The 19988-nt window shown below is 41.4% G+C and overlaps 1 protein-coding gene across 2 annotated transcripts in view; it reads left to right on the forward strand.

The window, feature by feature from the left end:
* The window catches only part of MPHOSPH8 (M-phase phosphoprotein 8), a 37482-nt gene that overhangs the window by 4415 nt on the left and 13079 nt on the right, over positions 1–19988 (forward strand). For both annotated transcript variants that reach the window (XM_062194496.1, XM_062194497.1), the window contains exons 2-7: positions 5681–5836; positions 8977–9825; positions 12776–12875; positions 14211–14468; positions 18939–19064; positions 19758–19846. In XM_062194496.1, coding sequence (XP_062050480.1) covers positions 5681–5836; positions 8977–9825; positions 12776–12875; positions 14211–14468; positions 18939–19064; positions 19758–19846 — 1578 coding nt within the window. The remainder of the gene's footprint in view (positions 1–5680; positions 5837–8976; positions 9826–12775; positions 12876–14210; positions 14469–18938; positions 19065–19757; positions 19847–19988) is intronic.

A 19988-nucleotide genomic window follows, 5' to 3' on the forward strand; every position in this document is an offset into this window, starting at 1 on the left:
TTGAGTTGTATAGGTGTACCCTGTGAGCTTCTTGGCAGGAGAGAATTATAGTGCTGTATAAAATGATGGGAGCAGATTGGACACTCAGAAAAACTGGGAAGTAACAGGCAGAGAGATTGGCATTCCAGAAGAGTGGAATGAGTAGGCCAGCAGTTTCAAATGGGCACCTAATTGGCCTGCAGACTTACTTTGGTACATACTGTTAGTCACTAACACTTACATTCTGGAGAAGGGCGAGCATGCCGAAGTGTTAAGCAGCTGCTTGCAATGCCAATTTGAGTCCTGGCTGTTTTGCTTATGAACCAGCTCCCTGTTAATGTGCCTGGGAAGACAGCAGAAGATGGTCCAAGTTCTTGGGCCCCTGCCACCCTTGGGAGACCCAGGTGGAGTTTTGGGTTGCCAGCCCAGCCCAGTCTTTGCAGCCATTTTGGAACTAAACCAGTAGATAGATCTTTCCCTCTCCGTCTCCGTCTTGGTCATTCTGCCTTCGAATCAATCAATCAATCTTTTAAAAATTGCAGGGCCTGCATTGTGGCATAGTGTTCAGCCACTGCCTATAGCACCAACATCCCTCTTGGGTGCCACTTAATCCCGGCTGCTCCACTTCTGATCCAGCTCCCCGCTAATGCAACAGAGGATGGTCCAAGTCCTTGGGCCCCTGCACCCACGTGCGAGACCCGGAAGAAGCTCCTGGCTCCTGGCTTTGGACTGGCCCTGCCCAGGACACTGCAGTCATTTAGGGAGTGAACCAGAGATGGAAGTTCTTGCTTTGTCTGTATCTCCCTCCCTTTCTCTGTGACTCTGAGTTTCAAATAAATCTTTTTTCAAAAGAAAAAAAAATGCATGTTTGAGACTTCTTGAAAATTCTGATTGGCAACAATGAGACAGACTCATGCTTTCTATGTTAGCATATTTCCCATTGCCCCACAATTCTGTTAACTGTCTTCCTGATTTTCTTAATCCCAGTTTCACTCATTTATTCAACTTCTAAAGAAAGCAGAATCCCAGAGTAATAAATGAGCAGGCTTTTCTGGCTGGTAAGAAGGCGCTTGGGAAATGGAGATGGCAAGACAGTAAGCTGAGGCCAGGCCCAGTGCAAGGCTTGATAGGGACTACATTGTACACATGAAATGAGTCTTCCTTCCACCCACCGCTCTCTTCTGTCCCCACTTCTTTCTTTCTTTTCTTTCTTTTTTTTTTTTTTTTTTTGTATGTTTGTGTTTAAGATTGATTTATTTGAAAAGCAGTTACAGAAAGCAAGAGGAAAGACATAGTGAGATCCGGAATCTACTGATTTACTTCCCAGATGGCCACAACAGCCAGGGCTGGGGCAGGCTGGAGTCAGGAGATTCATCCAGGTCTCCCACGTGGGTGCAGGGGTCCAACTACTTGGGCCATCTCCCACCGTTTTTTTCCCAGGCACATTGGCAGGGAGCTTGATCAGAAGTGCAGCAAAGGGATTCAAACCTTTGCCCATATGAGATGCTGGTGTCATGGCAGCCTAACCTACTATGCCACAATGCTGTCCCTAATCTCCCATCTTTCCTAATGAAAACTTTAAATTACAACAAAGCACATAAAATGTAAAGAACATCTGTAATCTCACCAAGAGATACTTGATTGATTTTTCTCTCAAGGGAATGGTTTGGCTGAAATCACCATGATAAATACTGGCTTGGGAGAATGGTATTAACACTGAGTTTATATGTTAACTGTGTTCTTTTTAGTTTATTGCTGTAATTATTTTGTTTGTTTTCAGAAAAACGGATCAAATGTCATGTTTTGGCATAAGCTTTGAATTGGAATAATTTTTATATAATAAGTTGGGACCGTTTTTTTTCTAATATTTGTGGGCATTTTACTTGATTAGTTAGTGGATAAAGATTTTCTCGTGGCCGGCACCGCGGCTCACTAGGCTAATCCTCTGCCTTGCGGCACCGGCACACCGGGTTCTAGTCCCGATCGGGACGCCGGATTCTGTCTCGGTTGCCCCTCTTCCAGGCCAGCTCTCTGCTGTGGCCAGGGAGTGCAGTGGAGGATGGCCCAAGTGCTTGGGCCCTGCACCCCATGGGAGACCAGGAGAAGCACCTGGCTCCTGCCTTCGGATCAGCGTGGTGCGCCAGCTGCAGCGTGCTGGCCGTGGCGGCCATTGGAGGGTGAACCAACAGCAAAAGGAAGACCTTTCTCCCTCTCTCTCTCACTGTCTACTCTGCCTGTCCAAAAAAAAAAAAAAAAGATTTTCTTGTTGAACATCCATCCCATTGGATGTTCTCCAAGTCAACACTAGAAAATACTAGACTGCCAGTTCCAGACATTTCTTTTGAGTATCCTGATCAGTAGTCCCTGTCCAGCTTCCAGAATCACTATTCTAAATTATATGGTAACTATGTTCCTTATGTCCCCTTTTTTTTTTTGTAATTCAGTCACCAAAGCATGTGTTCCTCATCCCTAGTTTTGCTTAATTTCTTACTTTTCATATAAATGTAATATCACAAAATTTGTGTTTTTTAAAATTTTTGCTTGGCCATATGTTTGTGAGATTAATACAAGTGTATGGGAATTATAGTTTCTTTAATTTTCAATTTATGCAAATATATTACAGTTTGCTTTTTCTGCTACTGTTGGTGGGCATTTGAGTAGTTTCCAGTTTTTAGCAATTTTGAGTAATGCTTTAATGGATATTTTTATTTAAAGTGTGTCCTTTGGTTATCCTTGGTTACATACTCATACACCTAACAGTGGGATTACTGTGTCATAGGTATGTGTTTATCTTCAATTTAAGGTGAAAATTGTTTCTGAAAGTGATTATAGAGTGCCAGCGTTGTGGCGTAGCAGGTAAAGCTGGCGCCTGCAGTGCCGGCATCTTATTTGGACGCTGATTCATGTCCTGGCTGCTCTACTTCTTATCCAGCTCTCTGCTATGGCCTGGGAAAGCAACAGTAGATTGCCCAAATCCTTGGGCTCCTGCATCCACGTGGGAAGACCTGGAGGTACCTCCTGGCTCCTAGTTTCAGATGGGTGCAGCTTCGGCCATTTCAGCCAATTGAGGAGTGAATCAGCAGATGGAAGATCTCAGTCTCTCTCTCTCCCTCTCTCTGCCTCTTCTCTCTCTGTGTAGCTCTGACTTTCAAATAAATAAATAAAAATCTTTAAAGTGATTGTGCCAACTTATACTATCATAGCATAAGATATTGCCTTTTTTTTAAATTTTAGTTTTTAAATAAGAGGGGTGGACATTTAGTAGCGTCTCATATTGAAATTACAATATTCTAGACTCTGGGAGTTTCTGGATTCCAGCTTCCTGCTATTGCAGACCTAGCTGTTGTGGGCATTTTTTTTTTTTTTTTTTGAAAGAGTGACCAAGAGAGGGTGATCTTCCCATTGGTTCACTCCCCTAGTAGTCACAGCAGTCAACTGGGCCAGACCAAAGGCAAGAGCCTAAAATGCCATATAAGCACCTGGGCCATCATCATTGCCTTCCAAGGCACATTAGTGTAAGCAGGAAGTTGGATCCAAAGAGAATAATGGGGACTCCAGCTGGCACTTGAGTGAACCAGTAGACCAGGGCTCTGTTGGTATGTGAGTTACACAGAGAAGGAGAGGCAGAGAGAGGTCTTCCATCTGCTGGTTCACTCTCCAGTTGGCTGCAACGGCCAAAGCTGAGCTGATGCGAAGCCAGGAGCCAGGAGCTGCTTCTGGATCTCCCATGTGGGTGCAGGCGCCCAAGGACTTGGGCCATCTTCTGCTTTCCCAGGCAATAGCAGAGAGCTGGATCGGAAGTGAAGCAGCCAGGACTTGAACTGGCGCCCATATGGGATGCCGGCACTGCTTTACCCGCTACGCCACAGCGCTGGCCCCTGACTTTCAAATAAATAAATCTTTTTATAAATGATTGATCCATGTGGTAGCATGTCAGGATTTCCTTTTTCAGGCTGAATAATATTCCATTGTATGTGTGCACTATGTCTTATCCATTTATCACTGATGAACACTTAAGTTGTTTCCACCTTTTGGCTACTGTGATTAATGCTGTAATGAACATTGGTGCACAGATGTCTGTTTAAGTCGCTATTTTCTATTCTTTTGGGTATATACAGTCATTCTAGGTATCTGTGGGGGATTGGTTCCAGGACACTTCCACCCTCCACCCAGATACCTTAGTCCATGAGAGAGCCAGTGCCTTAATGGAAATGATACAGTATTTGCATTTAAACTTACTTACATCCTCCTGTATGCTTTAAATCACATCTGTATGACAATACCTAATACAATGTAAGTGCCATGTAAGTAGTTGTTACACTGTATTACTAAGGGAATAATGATAGGAAAGTCTGTGTATGTAGTCTGTATATGTAGTAACAGTGCATTTTTTCCCCCAGATATTTTTGAGCCGAGATTGGTTGAATCCATGCATGCAGAACCCAGAGATACTAAGGGCCAACTATTTCTACTTGTGGAATTGCTGGGTCATAGGGTGATTGAGTCTGTGTTTAGCTTTTTGAGGAACTATCTAACTGCTTTCCATAGTAGCTGTATCATTTTATATTCCCAACACTAGTATAAGAAGGTTCCAATTTCTCTACATTCTCATAAGTATTTGTTATTTTCTTATTTTGTAGTTATGATTTGTATTTCCTTAGGGACTAGTAATATTGAACATTCTTTTCATATACTTGTTAATGATTTGTATGTTTTATTTGGAGAAACATCTGTTCAAGTCCCTTACCCATTTTTAAGTGAATTGTTTTGTCTTGTTTGTGAGTTGTAGGAGTTGTTTCTGTGTTTTAGATATTAATCTCTTACTAAATAGGTCATTGGTAAATATTTTCTCCCATTTTGTCAGTTGTCTTTTCATTCTATTGGTAATGTTCTTAATGCACAAGTTAATTTTTATTAAATATGGTTTATTTTTCTTTAGTTTGTGCTTTTGGTGTAATATTCGGGAATCTGTTACCAAAGACAAAAATCTATTCCTGTGTTTTAAGATTTCATGGCTTTAGCTTATTTTTTTTTTTTAAGATTTATTTATTTGAAAGTCAGAGTTACACAGAGAAAGAAGGAGAGGCAGAGAGAGAAAGAGAGAGGTCTTCCATCCACTGGTTTACTCCCCAGTTGGCCGCAACAGCCAGAGCTACACTGATCTGGAGCCAGGAGCTTCTTCCGGGTCTCCTATGCCGGTGCAGGGGCCCAAGGACTTGGGCCATCTTCTGCTGCTTTTCCAGGCCATGGCAGAGAGCTGGATTGGGAGTTGAGCAGCCGGGACTTGAACCAGCGCCCATATAGGATGCTGGCGCTGCAGGTGGTGGCTTTACTCTCTACACTACAGCACCAGCCCCTAGCTTATTTTTTAAAATTTATTTAAGACACACATGCACACACACACACACACAGCCGGGACTAGAACTAGTGCCCATGTGGGATGTCGGCACTGCAGGCAGAGGATTAACGTACTGCACCACAGTGCCGGCCCCAGTCTTGAGTTTTTGAAAAGTATATTAGGAATGCTGTGTTTTCAAAAGCCACTTGTGTCAGGAGATTAACCCACTTTATAATATGATTCGGATTTCCATTTAGAAGCAGTTTTCCGGTTCTTTCATATATTCTCAGGAGTTTTATGTTTGGAGAAATTTAATCAAGCCAGTAATATGCTTTGTTTGCCTGTTTTAAATTTATACAACAGGGTAAAATCCTTTACAAAGTTCGATGGAAAGGATATACCTCAGATGATGACACGTGGGAGCCTGAGATTCACCTGGAGGACTGTAAAGAAGTTCTTCTTGAATTCAGAAAGAAAGTTGCGGAGAACAAAGCCCGAACAGTCAAGAAGGATATTCAGGTATCAATGTTTTATCTCATATTTCTTTTTTGTTTTTACGTACATGAGTTCATTCTAAATTTCACTACACAAAGTATATATACTAAACAGTTTACAAATAATACATAATATTCCTTATTATCAATTCCATATAACCAGCTGGTTTTCATCCAGTGCTTTCTGTGATTATTTATTTATTTATTTTTGCCATATTCTGCTTTCTGTACTCAACCTACAATTCTAGTTCACAAATATCTAGTTTAGACATGAGAACTGGTTAATAATTAAGCTGGTTAATAGTTAAGAGCAAAATGAAAATTAAAAAAACAAAACAAAAAAAACTAAGTGTATCAAAACTTAAGTTGTTTATCCATGATGTCATGTTTGTCTAAAAAGCACAGTGACAGAGAGCGAGATCTTTCTCTTTCATTCACTGGTTCACTCCCCAAATGCTTGCAACAGCCTGAACTGGGCCAGGCTGAAGGCAGGAGCCAGGACTCCATCCGCGTCTTCCACATACATAGATCACAAGAACTGAAGTACTTGGGCCATTCTGTCACTCCTCAAGTATTCTGATATTCACACCACATTGATTCTTTGGCCTGATCATCGAAGTAATGTCAGTAGACAGGAATATAGCACAAATAAAACTGAAATTCATGAAAGATGAGCATTATGGGGAAAAATACTATGCATGGATTTCCAAATATTTTGCACCACAATAAATCTTCTGGATTTCCAAAAGCCGTTTTGAAGTAAGATGAACTGCCTGTTGCTTCCTGATGACTGTTTCTTTGTAGGTTTGTTTTTCCTTGTACTGTAATCATTTCCTGCTCTTGTACTTATGTGGGATGGCTCCTCCTGAAGTTCTGGGCGGCAGGGGAAACAGGATAATTTCCTTACTGTCACGGCTCCTGAGCAGCCTCCTTTTTTCTGTTTATAAAAAGTTAAAAAAATATGGCCTTTGTAAGGCTTTTTCTGGCTCTCTGTACACACCCCCTCCTCCCCTGCTCCCTCTACCTCTGAATCCTGTATTTCTTTTTTCCTGTCCAGAATCTAATCCTAGCTGTTTTCTTCCTTGTGCAGCGTAGTTAGGGAAGTCCTGGGAGGGAGCCAACAGTGGAAGTTCATAGTCAGTCAGAGGGCACCAACTTCAGTACCTCCAGCACCCCACACACGGCCTCCTCACAGGTCAGCTGCTCTTAGAAAGAACTGCCAGTCTCTATTGATTCTTCCACACTTGGTGATCACTTCCTCTGCTTCCCTGTTTCCATATCAGTATCACACAGCTCTTACAGCTCTTGGTGGTTTCTTCCCCCGCTTGTAGTTTGGGGTTCTCCAGCATATATTTTTTTTTTTTAGAAAACTTTTATTTAATAAAAATAAATTTCGAAAGTACAACTTTTGGGGGCTGGCACTGTGGTACAGCAGGTTAACGCCCTGGTCTGAAGCAGCTAGTCTGAAGCACCGGCATCCCATATGGGTGCTGGTTCGAGACCTGGCTGCTCCACTTCTGATCCAGCTTTCTGTGGTGGCCTGGGAAAGCAGTAGAAGATGGCCTGAGTCCTTGGGCCCCTGCACCCAAATGAGAGACCCAGAAGAAGCTCTTGGCTCCTGGCTTCGGATTGGCACAGCTCCGGCCACTGGGGAGTGAACCATCGGATGGAAGCCCTCACTCTCTCTCTTTCTCCTTCTCCCTCCCTCCCTCCCTCCCTCTCTCTCTCCTCTCTCTGTGTAACTCTTTCAAATAAATAAATAAATCTTTTAAAAAAATAAAGTACAACTTTTGGATTATAGCGGCTTTTCCCCCCATAGCCACCCTCCCACCCACAAACCATCCCATCTCCAACTCCCTCTCCCATTCCATTCTTCATTAAGCTTCATTTTTAGGCCGGCGCTGCGGCTCACTTGGCTAATCCTCCGCCTGCGGTGCTGGTACCCCAGGTTCTAGTCCCACTTGGGACGCCAGGTTCTATCCCGGTTGCTCCTCTTCCAGTCTAGCTCTCTGCTGTGGCCCGGGAAGGCAGTGGAGGATGGCACCTGCATGGGAGACCAGGAAGAAGCACCTGGCTCCTGGCTTCAGATTGGCGCAGCGCGCCTGCTGTAGCAGCCATTTGGGGGGTGAACCAGTGGAAGGAAGACCTTTGTCTGTCTCTCTCTCTCAATGTCTAACTCTGTCAAAAAAAAAAAAAGTATGCCTTGGGGCCAGCGCTGTGGCATAGTGGGCTAAGCCTCTGCCTGCAATGCGCGCTTCTCATAGGGCCCTGCCTCAAGTCCCAGCTGCTCCACTTCCGATCCAGCTCTCTGCTATGGTCTGGGAAAGCTGTAGAACATGGCCCATATCTTTGTGCCTCTGCACCTGCATGGAAGACCCAGAAGAAGCTCCTGGCTTCAAATCAGCCCAACTGGCCCTTGCAACCATTTGGGGAGTAAACCAACAGATGGAAGACTTCTCTCACTCTCTCTGTGCCCCCACCTCTCTCTGTCTTTCAAATCTATAAATAAATCTGCTTTTTTAAAAAAAAAGTATACCTAGCTTTTCTCTTCCTTCTTTCTACTCCCAAGACAATTTGGGGAAATGTGTAGTGTTTTTGGTTATACAAATATTTTATCATTGTTTCATTTTAAATTTTAGAATAGGAATATATTGTCCATAGCAACTATGAGAGCTTATCTAACACAAATCAAATCAGTTGGAAAAGTAAGATTTGTATACAAGCTTATTTGTACCATGCATATTTATGAAATGTAATAGCAAAGTTTAAGAGCAGTCTTGGATCCAAGGTCTTTAAAAACATATCTATTTTTGGAGTTTTGGTTACTACTTCGTTAGTAATGAAGTAAAAATTACTTTCTTTATATGAGATGTTGACGTTTAAATCATGTACAACCCACTATGCATGACAATATTACTGTTCACTCCTGCTTCCATTAGAATCTTCAGAGCATGGACGTTTTCTGTTCTGTCTGTGTGCTTTTTAAATTGACACTCATCACCAGCACCAAGTATGTGCAGAATCTTCAGTTTGGGTACAAGGCGCTGAGACTCTGGTTGGAGGAGAAAAGTCTGCATATTTCACTTACTGTTTCTCACAATCTTTAAAATTATTAATGAGTACTAAAATTATTAATGAGTATTTTAACCTTTTTGTGTTTTATAGAGACTGTCATTAAATAATGACATATTTGAGGCAAACTCTGATAGCGATCAGCAGAGTGAGACAAAAGAAGATACTTCCCCAAGGAAGAAAAAGAAAAAGTTAAGGCAGAGAGAAGAAAAAAGCCCAGATGATCTGAAAAAGAAAAAAGCAAAGACTGGGAAACTAAAAGATAAATCCAAACCAGATCTGGAGAGTTCTTCCGAAAGTTTAGTTTTTGATTTAAGGACAAAGAAAAGAATTTTGGAAGCCAAAGAAGAATTAAAAGAACCTAAAAAGGCAAAGAAAGATGAAATAAAGGAAACTAAGGAATTAAAAAAGGTTAAAAAAGGTGAAATGAGAGATTTAAAGACTAAAATAAGAGAGGATCCCAAAGAAAACAGAAAAGCAAAAAAAGAGAAATCTGTTGACTCTCTGTCTGAGTCTGAGTCGATTGTAATTAATGATTCTCCTCTTCAGGAAGAGAACAATGAAGAGTTAGTTTCTGACAACAGAGATGAGGAACAAAATAATAAAAACGCAAAAGATGCAGGGGCGCAGGATGGAGTACAGGAGACTGTTTTTGAGAAACAGGTAGATGGCACTTTGAGTGCTGAGGAGGATACTGATAATAGAAGCAGAAGGAAAAAAAAGAAACCAAGGAAGACTGAGGATCCGAAAGAGAGCAAGAAGCTAGAAAACAAGAGTGTTTTCTCCGAGAAGAAAACCCTTCCTAAAAAGCCTAAGAATCAAGACAAGGGCAGAAGTACCACAGAGTTGGACAGACTGACACCTGTGTCTGCCCAGACTCCCAAGACTTCACGGTTAGCCGAGGAGGAGAGAGGCCTCAGGTCCTCCGACTCGGCCGAGGAGGTAAGGGTCACAGGGAAACCCGAGAGTCCAGAAGGACTGCCAGCGACTGGTGCAGGCACCAGTAAGAAAAGGCACAGTTAGGACAGTGTTTCTTCGGGGATTAGCATTGCTACTCCTTCTACTCACTAAGTGCTAACGGTCTTCCAGCCTTGTGGCCCCCACGTTATCTCTGAGTCTTCAACTTTGTTTTCTTTTAGTAATTATGAGAAAATTAAAGGTTAATTTGTGAACAGAAGTCAGATTTTTTTTAGAGGTATTCAGATAATAGCACTGTCAGTGAAGCTTATCAGCTTTTCATATCCTATTTGGTATTTTTCCCTCTTAAGAACGTTTACTTTAAGTCTTTTAACATTTTAAAATGTTTACTAATTTATTATTTTCATGTACTTGAAAGGCAGAAGAGGGGCTGGCACTGTGGCTCACTTGGTTAATCCTCCGCTTGTGGCGCTGGCATCCCATATGGGCGCCAGGTTCTAGTCTCCGTTGCCCCTCTTCCAGGCCAGCTCTCTGCTGTGGCCCGGGAGGGTAGTGGAGGATGGTCCAAGTGCCTGGGCCCCTGCACTCACTTGGGACAACGGGAAGAAGCACCTGGCTTCTGACTTTGGATCGGCACAGTTCTGGCCATAGCGGCCATTTGGCGGGTGAACCAACGGAAGGAAGACCTTTCTCTCTCTCTCTGTCTATAACTGTCAAAAAAATTTAAAAAAAGAAAAGAAAGGCAGAATTCATCTGCTGGTTTACTTCCTAACCCGAAACAGTCAGGGGTAGGTCAGGCTGATGCCAGAGCCAGGAACTGCATTCAGGTGTCTCATGTGGTTGGCAGGGGCCCAAGCACTGAAGCTATCATCTGCTATCTCCCAGGATAGATTAGCAGGAAGCTGAATAAGAGTGGAATAACTGAGACTCAGACTAGCACTCCCCTATGGGTGTTGGCATCCCAAGCAATGACTTTTATTTTTAGATTTGTTCATTTATTTGAAAGGCAAGTTATAGAGAAGCAGAGGCAGAGCAAGAGAGAGGTCTTCCATTGGCTGATTCACTCCCCCGCTGGTCGCAATAGCCAGAGCTGGGCCAGTCCAAAGCCAGGAGCCTGGAGCTTCTTCTAGGACTCCCACACAGGTGCCAGGGCCCAAGGACTTGGGCCATCTTCTACTGCTTTCCTAGGCTATAGCAGAGAGCTAGATCAGAAGTGAAGCAGCTGGGACTTGAACCAGCGCCAATGTGGATGCTGGTGCTGCAGGTGGTAGCTTTGCCCCCTATGCCACAATGCCCCCCCCCCAAGTAGTGACTTAATGCACTGCACCACAATACCCACCCACAAGTCTTTTAATTCTTATAAAACATATTTAATATATAGTTCATCCCATTATTATATTTTTACATGAGTTTTTCAAAATGAAAATATTTTCCAAATTATGAAAGTAGGTATATATTCAGTATTTTTCAAGGGCTATAAAGAGATCAGTTTAACTTTTCATCCAGAATTCACACTTTTCTTTCTTTCTTTTTTAAGATTGACATTTATCTGAAAGGTAGAGTTAGAGAGAGAGAGACAGAGATCTTCCATCTACTGGTTCACTCCCCAAATGGCTACTGAAGCCAGGAGCCTGATACTCCAACCAGGTCTCTCATGTGGGTACATGAGCCCAAGCATTTGGGCTTCCTTCTGCTTTCCCAGGCACATTAGCAGGTAGCTGGATCAGAAGTGTAACAGCCGAGATTCAAACCTTTGCTCATATGGGATGCTGGTGTCGCAGGCAGTGGCTTAACCTGCCACACTACAACATTGGCCCCATTATTCATATTTTCTAGAATTTATCTTAAGGAAGTCTTTTTTAAAGGATTATAAAGCTGTGTATAAAAAGATACTTAGGGCAGTATTGTCTTCATTAGTGAAAAACTGTTAGCAGTTTGTTTAGCCATGGAGGAAAATGGTTTATAGCCATTGGAACACTAATTATGAGGTCAGTGTAGCAAATGGGAACATTTAGAAAATGTGATTGAAGAAAGCCATGCATCCGTATGAACACAGTCATGTAACCTCTGCAGTGTAAATAAAGAATGAATATCTATTTGAGGGTCAGAAAGGGGAACATAGAGAAATAAAACTACTCATACTTTACTTGGTTGATAAGAATAGGTGGAATTTTTTTTATTTTTTTACAATCAGTTTTATCTTTATCATATTTTTGATAGTGAAATTCTTTTTTTCTAATTAGAGATTTATTTTATTTATTTGAAAGAGTTACTGAGAGAAGGAGAGAGAGAGAAAGGTCTTCCATCCACTGGTTCACTCCCTAAATGGTTACAACAGCTGGAGCTGTGCTGACCTGAAGCCAGGAGCCAGGAGCTCCTTCCAGGTCTCCCACATGGGTGCAGGGGCCCAAGCACTTGGGCCATTCTCCACTGTTTTTCTAGGCACATTAACAGGGAGCTGAATCACAAGTGAGGCAGCTGGGACTTGAACGAGGGCCCATATGGGATGCCAGGGCTGCAAGCTGGGGCTTTAACCCACTGCACCACCATGCTGGTCACTGGTCATAAAATTCCTAAAAGAGAGTAGGGTAACTGGTTTTGGGTTTTCAATTAGATGGTCTGTAAATCATCTTTACCAGAATAATCCTAATTGTGGAAGCAGTTCAAGTGAAAAATGACCAGTAATCATGGGCCATACTATAGAAAGGCAATCATTGATGCCATTAGAGACCTGTAGTTTAGTTTTCAAATATAGAGTTCAGCTGTTCATACATTATTATTATTTTTTGCTTATAAATAGTTATTTAAAAGTTCTTAAAAATTTATATTAAGAAAACAGGTTCATGCATTTCATATACACAATTACATAATTTTGATTTATTTTGTAGTCACAGGCTTAGTCTCCATTAAATAAAGAATTCTACAAGTAGTCTTCATCTATTCCTGTTTTGGATCCTAAATACATCTTTTTCAGGAGAAAGAGACCAAAAAAAATGAACCCAAAGAAAAATATCAAAAAAGGCATGATTCAGACAAGGAAGAGAAAAGCCGAAAAGAGCCAAAGGGATTAAAGAGTGAGTGTAAATACCAATGTTTTACCATTTATCTTGCCATTTTATACGAAAGTATCTGTCTAACCATTGTTAAGAACTGGGAGCTTTGTTCACGGAAGACTTTAAGCAGCTATGTAAGTTTGTTACATAACAGTTTACATTCTTTCTTTAATACATTTTTCTCTTTCTATTCACTTTGTTCTTCTTCCTTTTCAGTGTGATACTAGAACAGATTAGAATTAGAGGAATTAGTTATAGTAAATATGACTTTTATAGTGGGGGCTAAATAAAACTTGTATTTTTAAAATGTCATCTGTGTAAATACCAAATATACATTTTGGGTCAATTCAAGATAGGATAATTCAGAATCCAAACCACATGTTAATACTGGAACAAGTATTTCATTTAAATATCACTGTTACAGTGTTTGAGTGAGCTCCAGCAGATAAATACTTAGTTTATGGACCAAAAGTACTTAGAGCACAGGTTCTCTTGGAAGTAGTGATTCTAAGGGGTGGGTAATTTCCCTTGGGCTTTCTCCTGAGTGCTGTATGTAACTGAAGTAATATTAAGAGTAGGCTTTGTTCTAAGCCTAACAGGGGCTTGGCAATAATAGCAGGTAATGGAACTTCAGAAGGAGCAGTGGCTGTTTCAATGGGTCATGTGTCAGGTGACTGTATTTTAAAGACTCTGCTCAAAACAAAATCTTCAGGACCTACCATTCAACAGAGTTATTGGAGATTCAAAATACTGTGGAACTGGACCTGGCTCATCGCCTTTTTCTTCTGTGTCAATGTCAAATTGAATGAAACACCCTTACATAGAACTGCTTGTCCCATTCATGGTGGAACTAGCAAGGAGTCTGTTTTTCAGGACACCCTGCTAATAGAAACTATTTCCCGTATACCCAGACTTTGTAATAGAGTTATTCTTAATTTTGTTCTCTTTTTGAATTATTACACTAGGCCTAGTGTTTTGCCATTTTTCCACTTTGATTTTTAGTTTAAAATTGACATCAGGTAGAATTTTACCAGCTGCAGCAATGCTCTGATTGCACGAGCTCCAGCAGGCAGTTGTAGCCAGGCAGCAGTAGGAAAGCTGGTATGACTGGGGTCATCGGCAGAAGGCCTGTGTCACAGCTAGATGTGTTCAGAACAACTGATTAAAACTCAATTTTAAATGTTAAGCAGACAGAAGAAAGATTGGTAGAAGTGGTTTGTAACTTTGATAGTAAATCTTGATCTTGCTTTATAAATATATATATATATCTTAGTGAAAGCTAAGAAAATATGTTTAACACTTACCCATATTTTCTTTTGTGTCTCAAACTTGCCACCAATTTAATCTTCTCACCAGCATTTAAGGAAATTAAAACTGCATTTGATTTATTTAAAAAAACTCCAGAAGAAAAAAATGATGTTCCTGAAAATAGTCGAAAAAAAGAAGAACTACCACTGGATTGTAAAACCACAGAAGACCAGAAAACCAAGGAAAACAAGCAGTCATTGAAAGAGAGGAGGAATACAAGAGAAGAAACTGATACTTGGGCACACATTGCAGCAGAGGGGGATCAGGAGGTTTTGGACAGTGTGTGCCACTCAGACGAGAACTTGGGTGAGTCTGTGTGGGAGGGTTTGAAGGATAGTGCAGTACATTCTTTTGTAATTCTGATCACAAGATGAGAAAATAATGGAATAGAAGACTTATTTTTATCTTGAACAAGCAACTATTTTTGAAGACTTTGGTCACCGGATCAAATATTTTCTGAGTTCCTATCATTTGCTCAGCACATTTAGAAACTATAAGATTTCTGATTTTGTACCTGACTTTTCATTTCCACCAGCCTATGTCTTTCTAGATTTCAGAACGTTACATACAAAAAATTTATTACAAGCATAGACTTATTTATATTTATATATATATATATATTTTGCCCTTTTAACTTTACAGTAAGTAGTATTTATTAATAATAAATTTATAGTGTAAACCCTGTCCAGAGGGCTTTGGAATCAACTGAGATGAAGGGAAGGACCTGATATAGAATGATTGACAGTAGGGAGTAGAAGTTAAAAGGGTACTTAGGTATTTATAACTAGGACAGAATAAACCAGAGATGTTAATAGGATCAAACTTTGTATTGAAAAGACTAATAAGTTTCTGGCATGGGTGAGGGGAACAGTATTTCAAATAAAATAACACAAATGCATATTGTGTACAAATGAAAAAATTCAATAGGGAGTTTCTTGGGATAGATTGAAAACTGAATGTGGGAACATTCCCAGAAAATACAATTTCACAAAACTGAATGAAAAATTGTAACTTAGCATGAAATAGTAATTAAAATAACTTCACAAATTTAACACCAGGCCCAGAGGGTTTTATATGCAAGTGCTACCAATCTACATCTTCCTCAGAATATACAACATTAACTTGTTCTGAGAGACCATTAATACCAGACAAAAACTGTGAATGGAAGGAAAATGACAGGCCAAACTCAAATTCAGATGCTTGAGGCCTGCGATGTGGCACACCAGGTTAAGCCACTCCTTGCAGTGTCACCTTCCCCATACCAAGAGTACTGGTTCAAGTCCCTGCTGCTTTACCCTGCTGTTGTGCCTGGGAAAACAACAGAAGATGCCCTAAGTACCTGGGCCCCTGCCACCCACATGGGAGAGCCAGATGGAGTTCCAGGCTCCTGGCTTTGGCCTGGCCCAGCCCCCTGACAGCTGTTGTAGCCATTTGGAAGATCTCTGTTACTCTGCCTTTCAAATAAAATAAATCTTTCTTTTTTGTTGTTGAAGGATTCAGATCCCAGATAATACTAGCAAACTGAATCTGATTCTTTTTTTTTTTGTTTATTTCATTTTGTAATCTCTTACAAACAAGTTTGGTTTTCCTTAGGAATTGTTAAGGTGGAAGTAGTTTTTTTTTTTTTGTTTGTTTGTTTGTTTTTTAAGATTATTTATTTGAAAGGCTAATAAGTTAGAGAATCTTCCATCTGCTGGTTCACTCCCCAGATGGCTGCAGTGGCCAGTGCTGGGCCAGGCTAAAGCCAGAAGTGAAGAGCTTCATCTGCCACCTGGGCCATCTTCTGCAGCTCTCCTGAGGCCATTAGCAGGGAACTGGATCAGAAGTGGGGCATCCAGGACTTGAACTGGCACCCATATGAGATGCTGGTATCACAGGTGATGGCTTAACCCACTATACCACAACAGCAACTCCCAAGGTGAATGTTATTTAATAGCACTTTTTTTTAAAGACTTGTTTATTAGTCTAGGCTCTCATTTTTCTTTATTTTTTAAAAAAAAGTATTTCAGAGGGAGAGCTCCCATTTGTAGGTTTGCTACCCAAATGACCACTAACAGCTGAGGCTGACCTAAGCCAAAGCCAGGAGCCAGGAGCCAGGAATGCAATCCAGGTTTCACATGTGGGTGGCAGGAACCTAATTACTTGAGTTACACCTGCTGCCTCCCAGGGTCTACAATACCAGGAGCTGGAGTCAGGAGCTAGAACCCAGATACTCTAGTATAGGATTCAGGCATCTTTAACTGCTAGGCTAAATGTCTGACCCTGAATATCATTCTTGATTTTATTTCTATTTTCTTTTGTACATTTATTTATAGTTTAAAAGGAAGAGTGTGACAGAAGGCGACAGAAAGATCTTCAACTGCTGGTTCACTCCTGAAACAGCCACGATGGCTGGGGCCAGGAACCCAGAACTCCATTTGGGTCTCCCACATGGGTAGCAGTCAGGTACTTCGGCCATCTTCTGCTGCTTTCCCAGGCACATTAGCAGAGACTAGAAAGGAAGCAGAGCAGGCAGTACTCACGCTAGTGCTTCACTATAGGATGCTTGCATTGCATGTGGCAGTTTAACCCACTGTGCTGTACCCCATTTTTTTAAAAGTTTATTTATTTTATTTGAAAGAATTAGAGGAACGGAGAGACAGAGATCTTCCATCTGCTGGTTCATTTCCCAAATGGCCACAATGGCTGGGGCTGGGCTGGGCATAAGCCAGGAACCAGGAGTTCATCCAGGTCTCCCATGTGGGTGCAGGGGCCCAAGCACGTGGGCCATCCTCCACTGATTTTCCCAGGCACATTAGCAGGGAGATGGATTGGAAGTGGAGCAGCTGGGACTTGAATCTCTGCCCACAAGGGATGCTATTGCTGTAGACCAGGGCTTTAACTCACAGTGCAAAACTGCCAGCCCCTGGCTGCTCCACTCCTGATCCAGCTCTATGCTAACAGCCTGGGAAAAGCAAGGGAAGATGGCCCAAGTGTTTGGGCCTCTGACAGCGATATAGGAGACCCAGATGAAGTTCTTGGCTTCTGGCTTAAGCCTGGCCTAGCAGTGGCCTTTGCAGCCATCTGGGGAATGAACCAGTGGATCGAAGATTTTCTCTCTTGCTATCTCTCTCTACCCCCATCTCTGTAACTCTGCCTTTCAAATAAATAATTTTTTTAAAAGACAGAATCTAGCAAACTGAGTAAAGAGAACTTCGAGTTGATAAACAGCATTAAGCCTGTAGCAAACATCTTTTGTAATGGTGAAACATTTTTCTTAGATCAGGTCCAATCCAAGGATACCTTGTGTCACCACTAATCCAAAAGAATCTACGAAGAAATTATTAGAAATACGGAAAGCTCGGCCGGCACCGCGGCTCACTAGGCTAATCCTCCGCCTTGCGGCGCCGGCACACCGGGTTCTAGTCCCGGTTGGGGCACCGATCCTGTCCCGGTTGCCCCTCTTCCAGGCCAGCTCTCTGCTGTGGCCAGGGAGTGCAGTGGAGGATGGCCCAAGTCCTTGGGCCCTGCACCCCATGGGAGACCAGGAGAAGCACCTGGCTCCTGCCATCGGATCAGCGTGGTGCGCTGGACTCAGCGCGCTACCGCGGCGGCCATTGGAGGGTGAACCAACGGCAAAAGGAAGACCTTTCTCTCTGTCTCTCTCTCTCACTGTCCACTCTACCTGTCAAAAAAAAAAAAAAAAAGAAAGAAATACGGAAAGCTCAGCATGGTGGCTGGATATAAGATAAATACACAAAAATCAGTTGTCCAAGTATTTTCTATCTACATACACATTTCTACATAATAACAAATAGACTTATTAAAAGCATTTTCAAAAGCAGTACATTTACTAAGAATATTATTCATAAAAGGTAAAACAAGACCTGTATGGAAAAAATCACGAAGATTTCCTGAAAATCACTAAAATCTACATATACACTATTTTTATTAATAGGCAAACAATTTTACTAATCTGTCATTTTCTTCAAACTGGTTAGTGGCATCACTGCAGTTCCAACCAGAATCCTAATTCTAAAATTTATGTGGAAGACTCAGGAAAAGCCAAAGCTAATTATTACAGTAACAATAAAATTGACTGTATAAAACTAGCAACTGAGGTAGGCATTTGAGACTGTATTTAAGATGCTGCTTGGTAGTGCCAGTGCTGTGGCACTGCAGGTTAAATCCCTGGTCTGCAGGCTGGCATCCCCTGTGGGTGCCGGTTCCAGTCCTGGCTGTTCTACTTCCAATCTTACTCTCCACCAATGCACCTGGGAAAGCAGTGAAGGATGGCCCGAGTGCTTTTGGGCCCCTGCACACACATGGGAGACCTGGAAGAAGCTCTTGACTTCTGGCTTCTGCCCGCCCAGCCATTTGCGTTGCAGCCGTTTGGGGAGTGATCCAGTGTATGGAAGACCTCTCTCTCTCTCCGTCTCTACCTCCCTCTGTAACTCTGCCTTTCAAATAAATAAAATAAATCTTAAAAAAAAAAAAAAAAAAAAAAAAAAAAAACATTGCTTGGGACATTTGTATCCCACATTGATGTGCCTGGGGTCAATTCCCAGCTTTGCTTCCTCTAATGTCTGTCCTGGGAGACAGCAGGTGATGGGTTCCTGCCACCTATGAAGGAGATCTGCCTCTCAAATTTTTTTAAAAGAAGGAAAGACCCATTTTTATAAGACTTATTAGAAGTAAAGTTTTGGTTAAGACACCACACATTTAATAAAAAGCATTGTTTTGTTTTTTTTTTTCCACTCCTGAGAAATGTGTTAATAAGGCTATTGTGTGTTCCAGATGGCAGGCAACAGATTTTGAGTTTGGGCATGGACTTGCAGTTGGAGTGGATGAAATTGGAAGATTTTCAAAAGCACCTTGATGGGGAAGATGAGAATTTCACTATTGCAGATGCAATTCCAAGTAGTAAGTAGTTCTGAAGTTTTAGAAATCCTTTTCTCAGAACAATCCAACATGGGAAGCAGGATACACAGCAGACTCATAGAAATGACCTACATGAAAGATTATTGAGAGGGAGATCCCAGTGGAAAGAACGGGCCATCAAAGAAGGAGGTACCTTTCTCTGAAGGGAGGAGAGAACTTCATTTTGCTTATGGCCTTGTCTAAATAAGGTTGGAGTTTGTGAACTCCAGAGGCTTCCATAGTCTTGGCAGCTCATGACAAGAGCCTCGGGTGATTACTGACGTCATAAATAAGAGTGTCAGTTGTTAAATCAACAACGGGAGTCACTGTGCACTTACTCCCCATGTAGGATCTCTGTCCTTAATGTGTTGTACTATGAGAATTAATGGTGAAACTAGTCTTCAAACAGTACTGTGTATTTGTGTGGGTGCAAACTCATGAAATCTTTATTTAGTATATACTAAGTTGATCTGTATATAAAAATAATTGAAAATGAATCTTGATGAAGAATGGGATGGGAGAGGAAGTGGGAGATGGGATGGTTACGGGTAGGAGAGAGGTTATGGGGGGGAAAGTTGCTATAATCCGAAAGTTGTACTTTCGAAATTTACTAAATAAAAGTTAAAAAAAAAAAAAAGAAATCCTTTTCTCAGAACTGGTAATACAAAACCTAATTTCTCTGCTCTTTGATTTTAGATTTGTTGAGAGATGCTGTGAAAAATGGGGATTATATTACTGTAAAGGTTGCACTTAATTCAAATGAAGAATACAACCTGGACCAAGAGGTAGTATGTCTTTGAAGATACCATGAAAGGAAGACAAAAAGTAGTTCTTTTTAACAATTCAGTTTTACTTTTCATTACCTTTTTTAAATTACAAAAGTAACACGTTTACTTTATAAAATCTGAATTTCAGTGTAGAACAGTA

This window comes from Lepus europaeus, chromosome 6 (assembly GCF_033115175.1).
Source record: "Lepus europaeus isolate LE1 chromosome 6, mLepTim1.pri, whole genome shotgun sequence".
Lineage (NCBI taxonomy): Eukaryota > Metazoa > Chordata > Mammalia > Lagomorpha > Leporidae > Lepus > Lepus europaeus.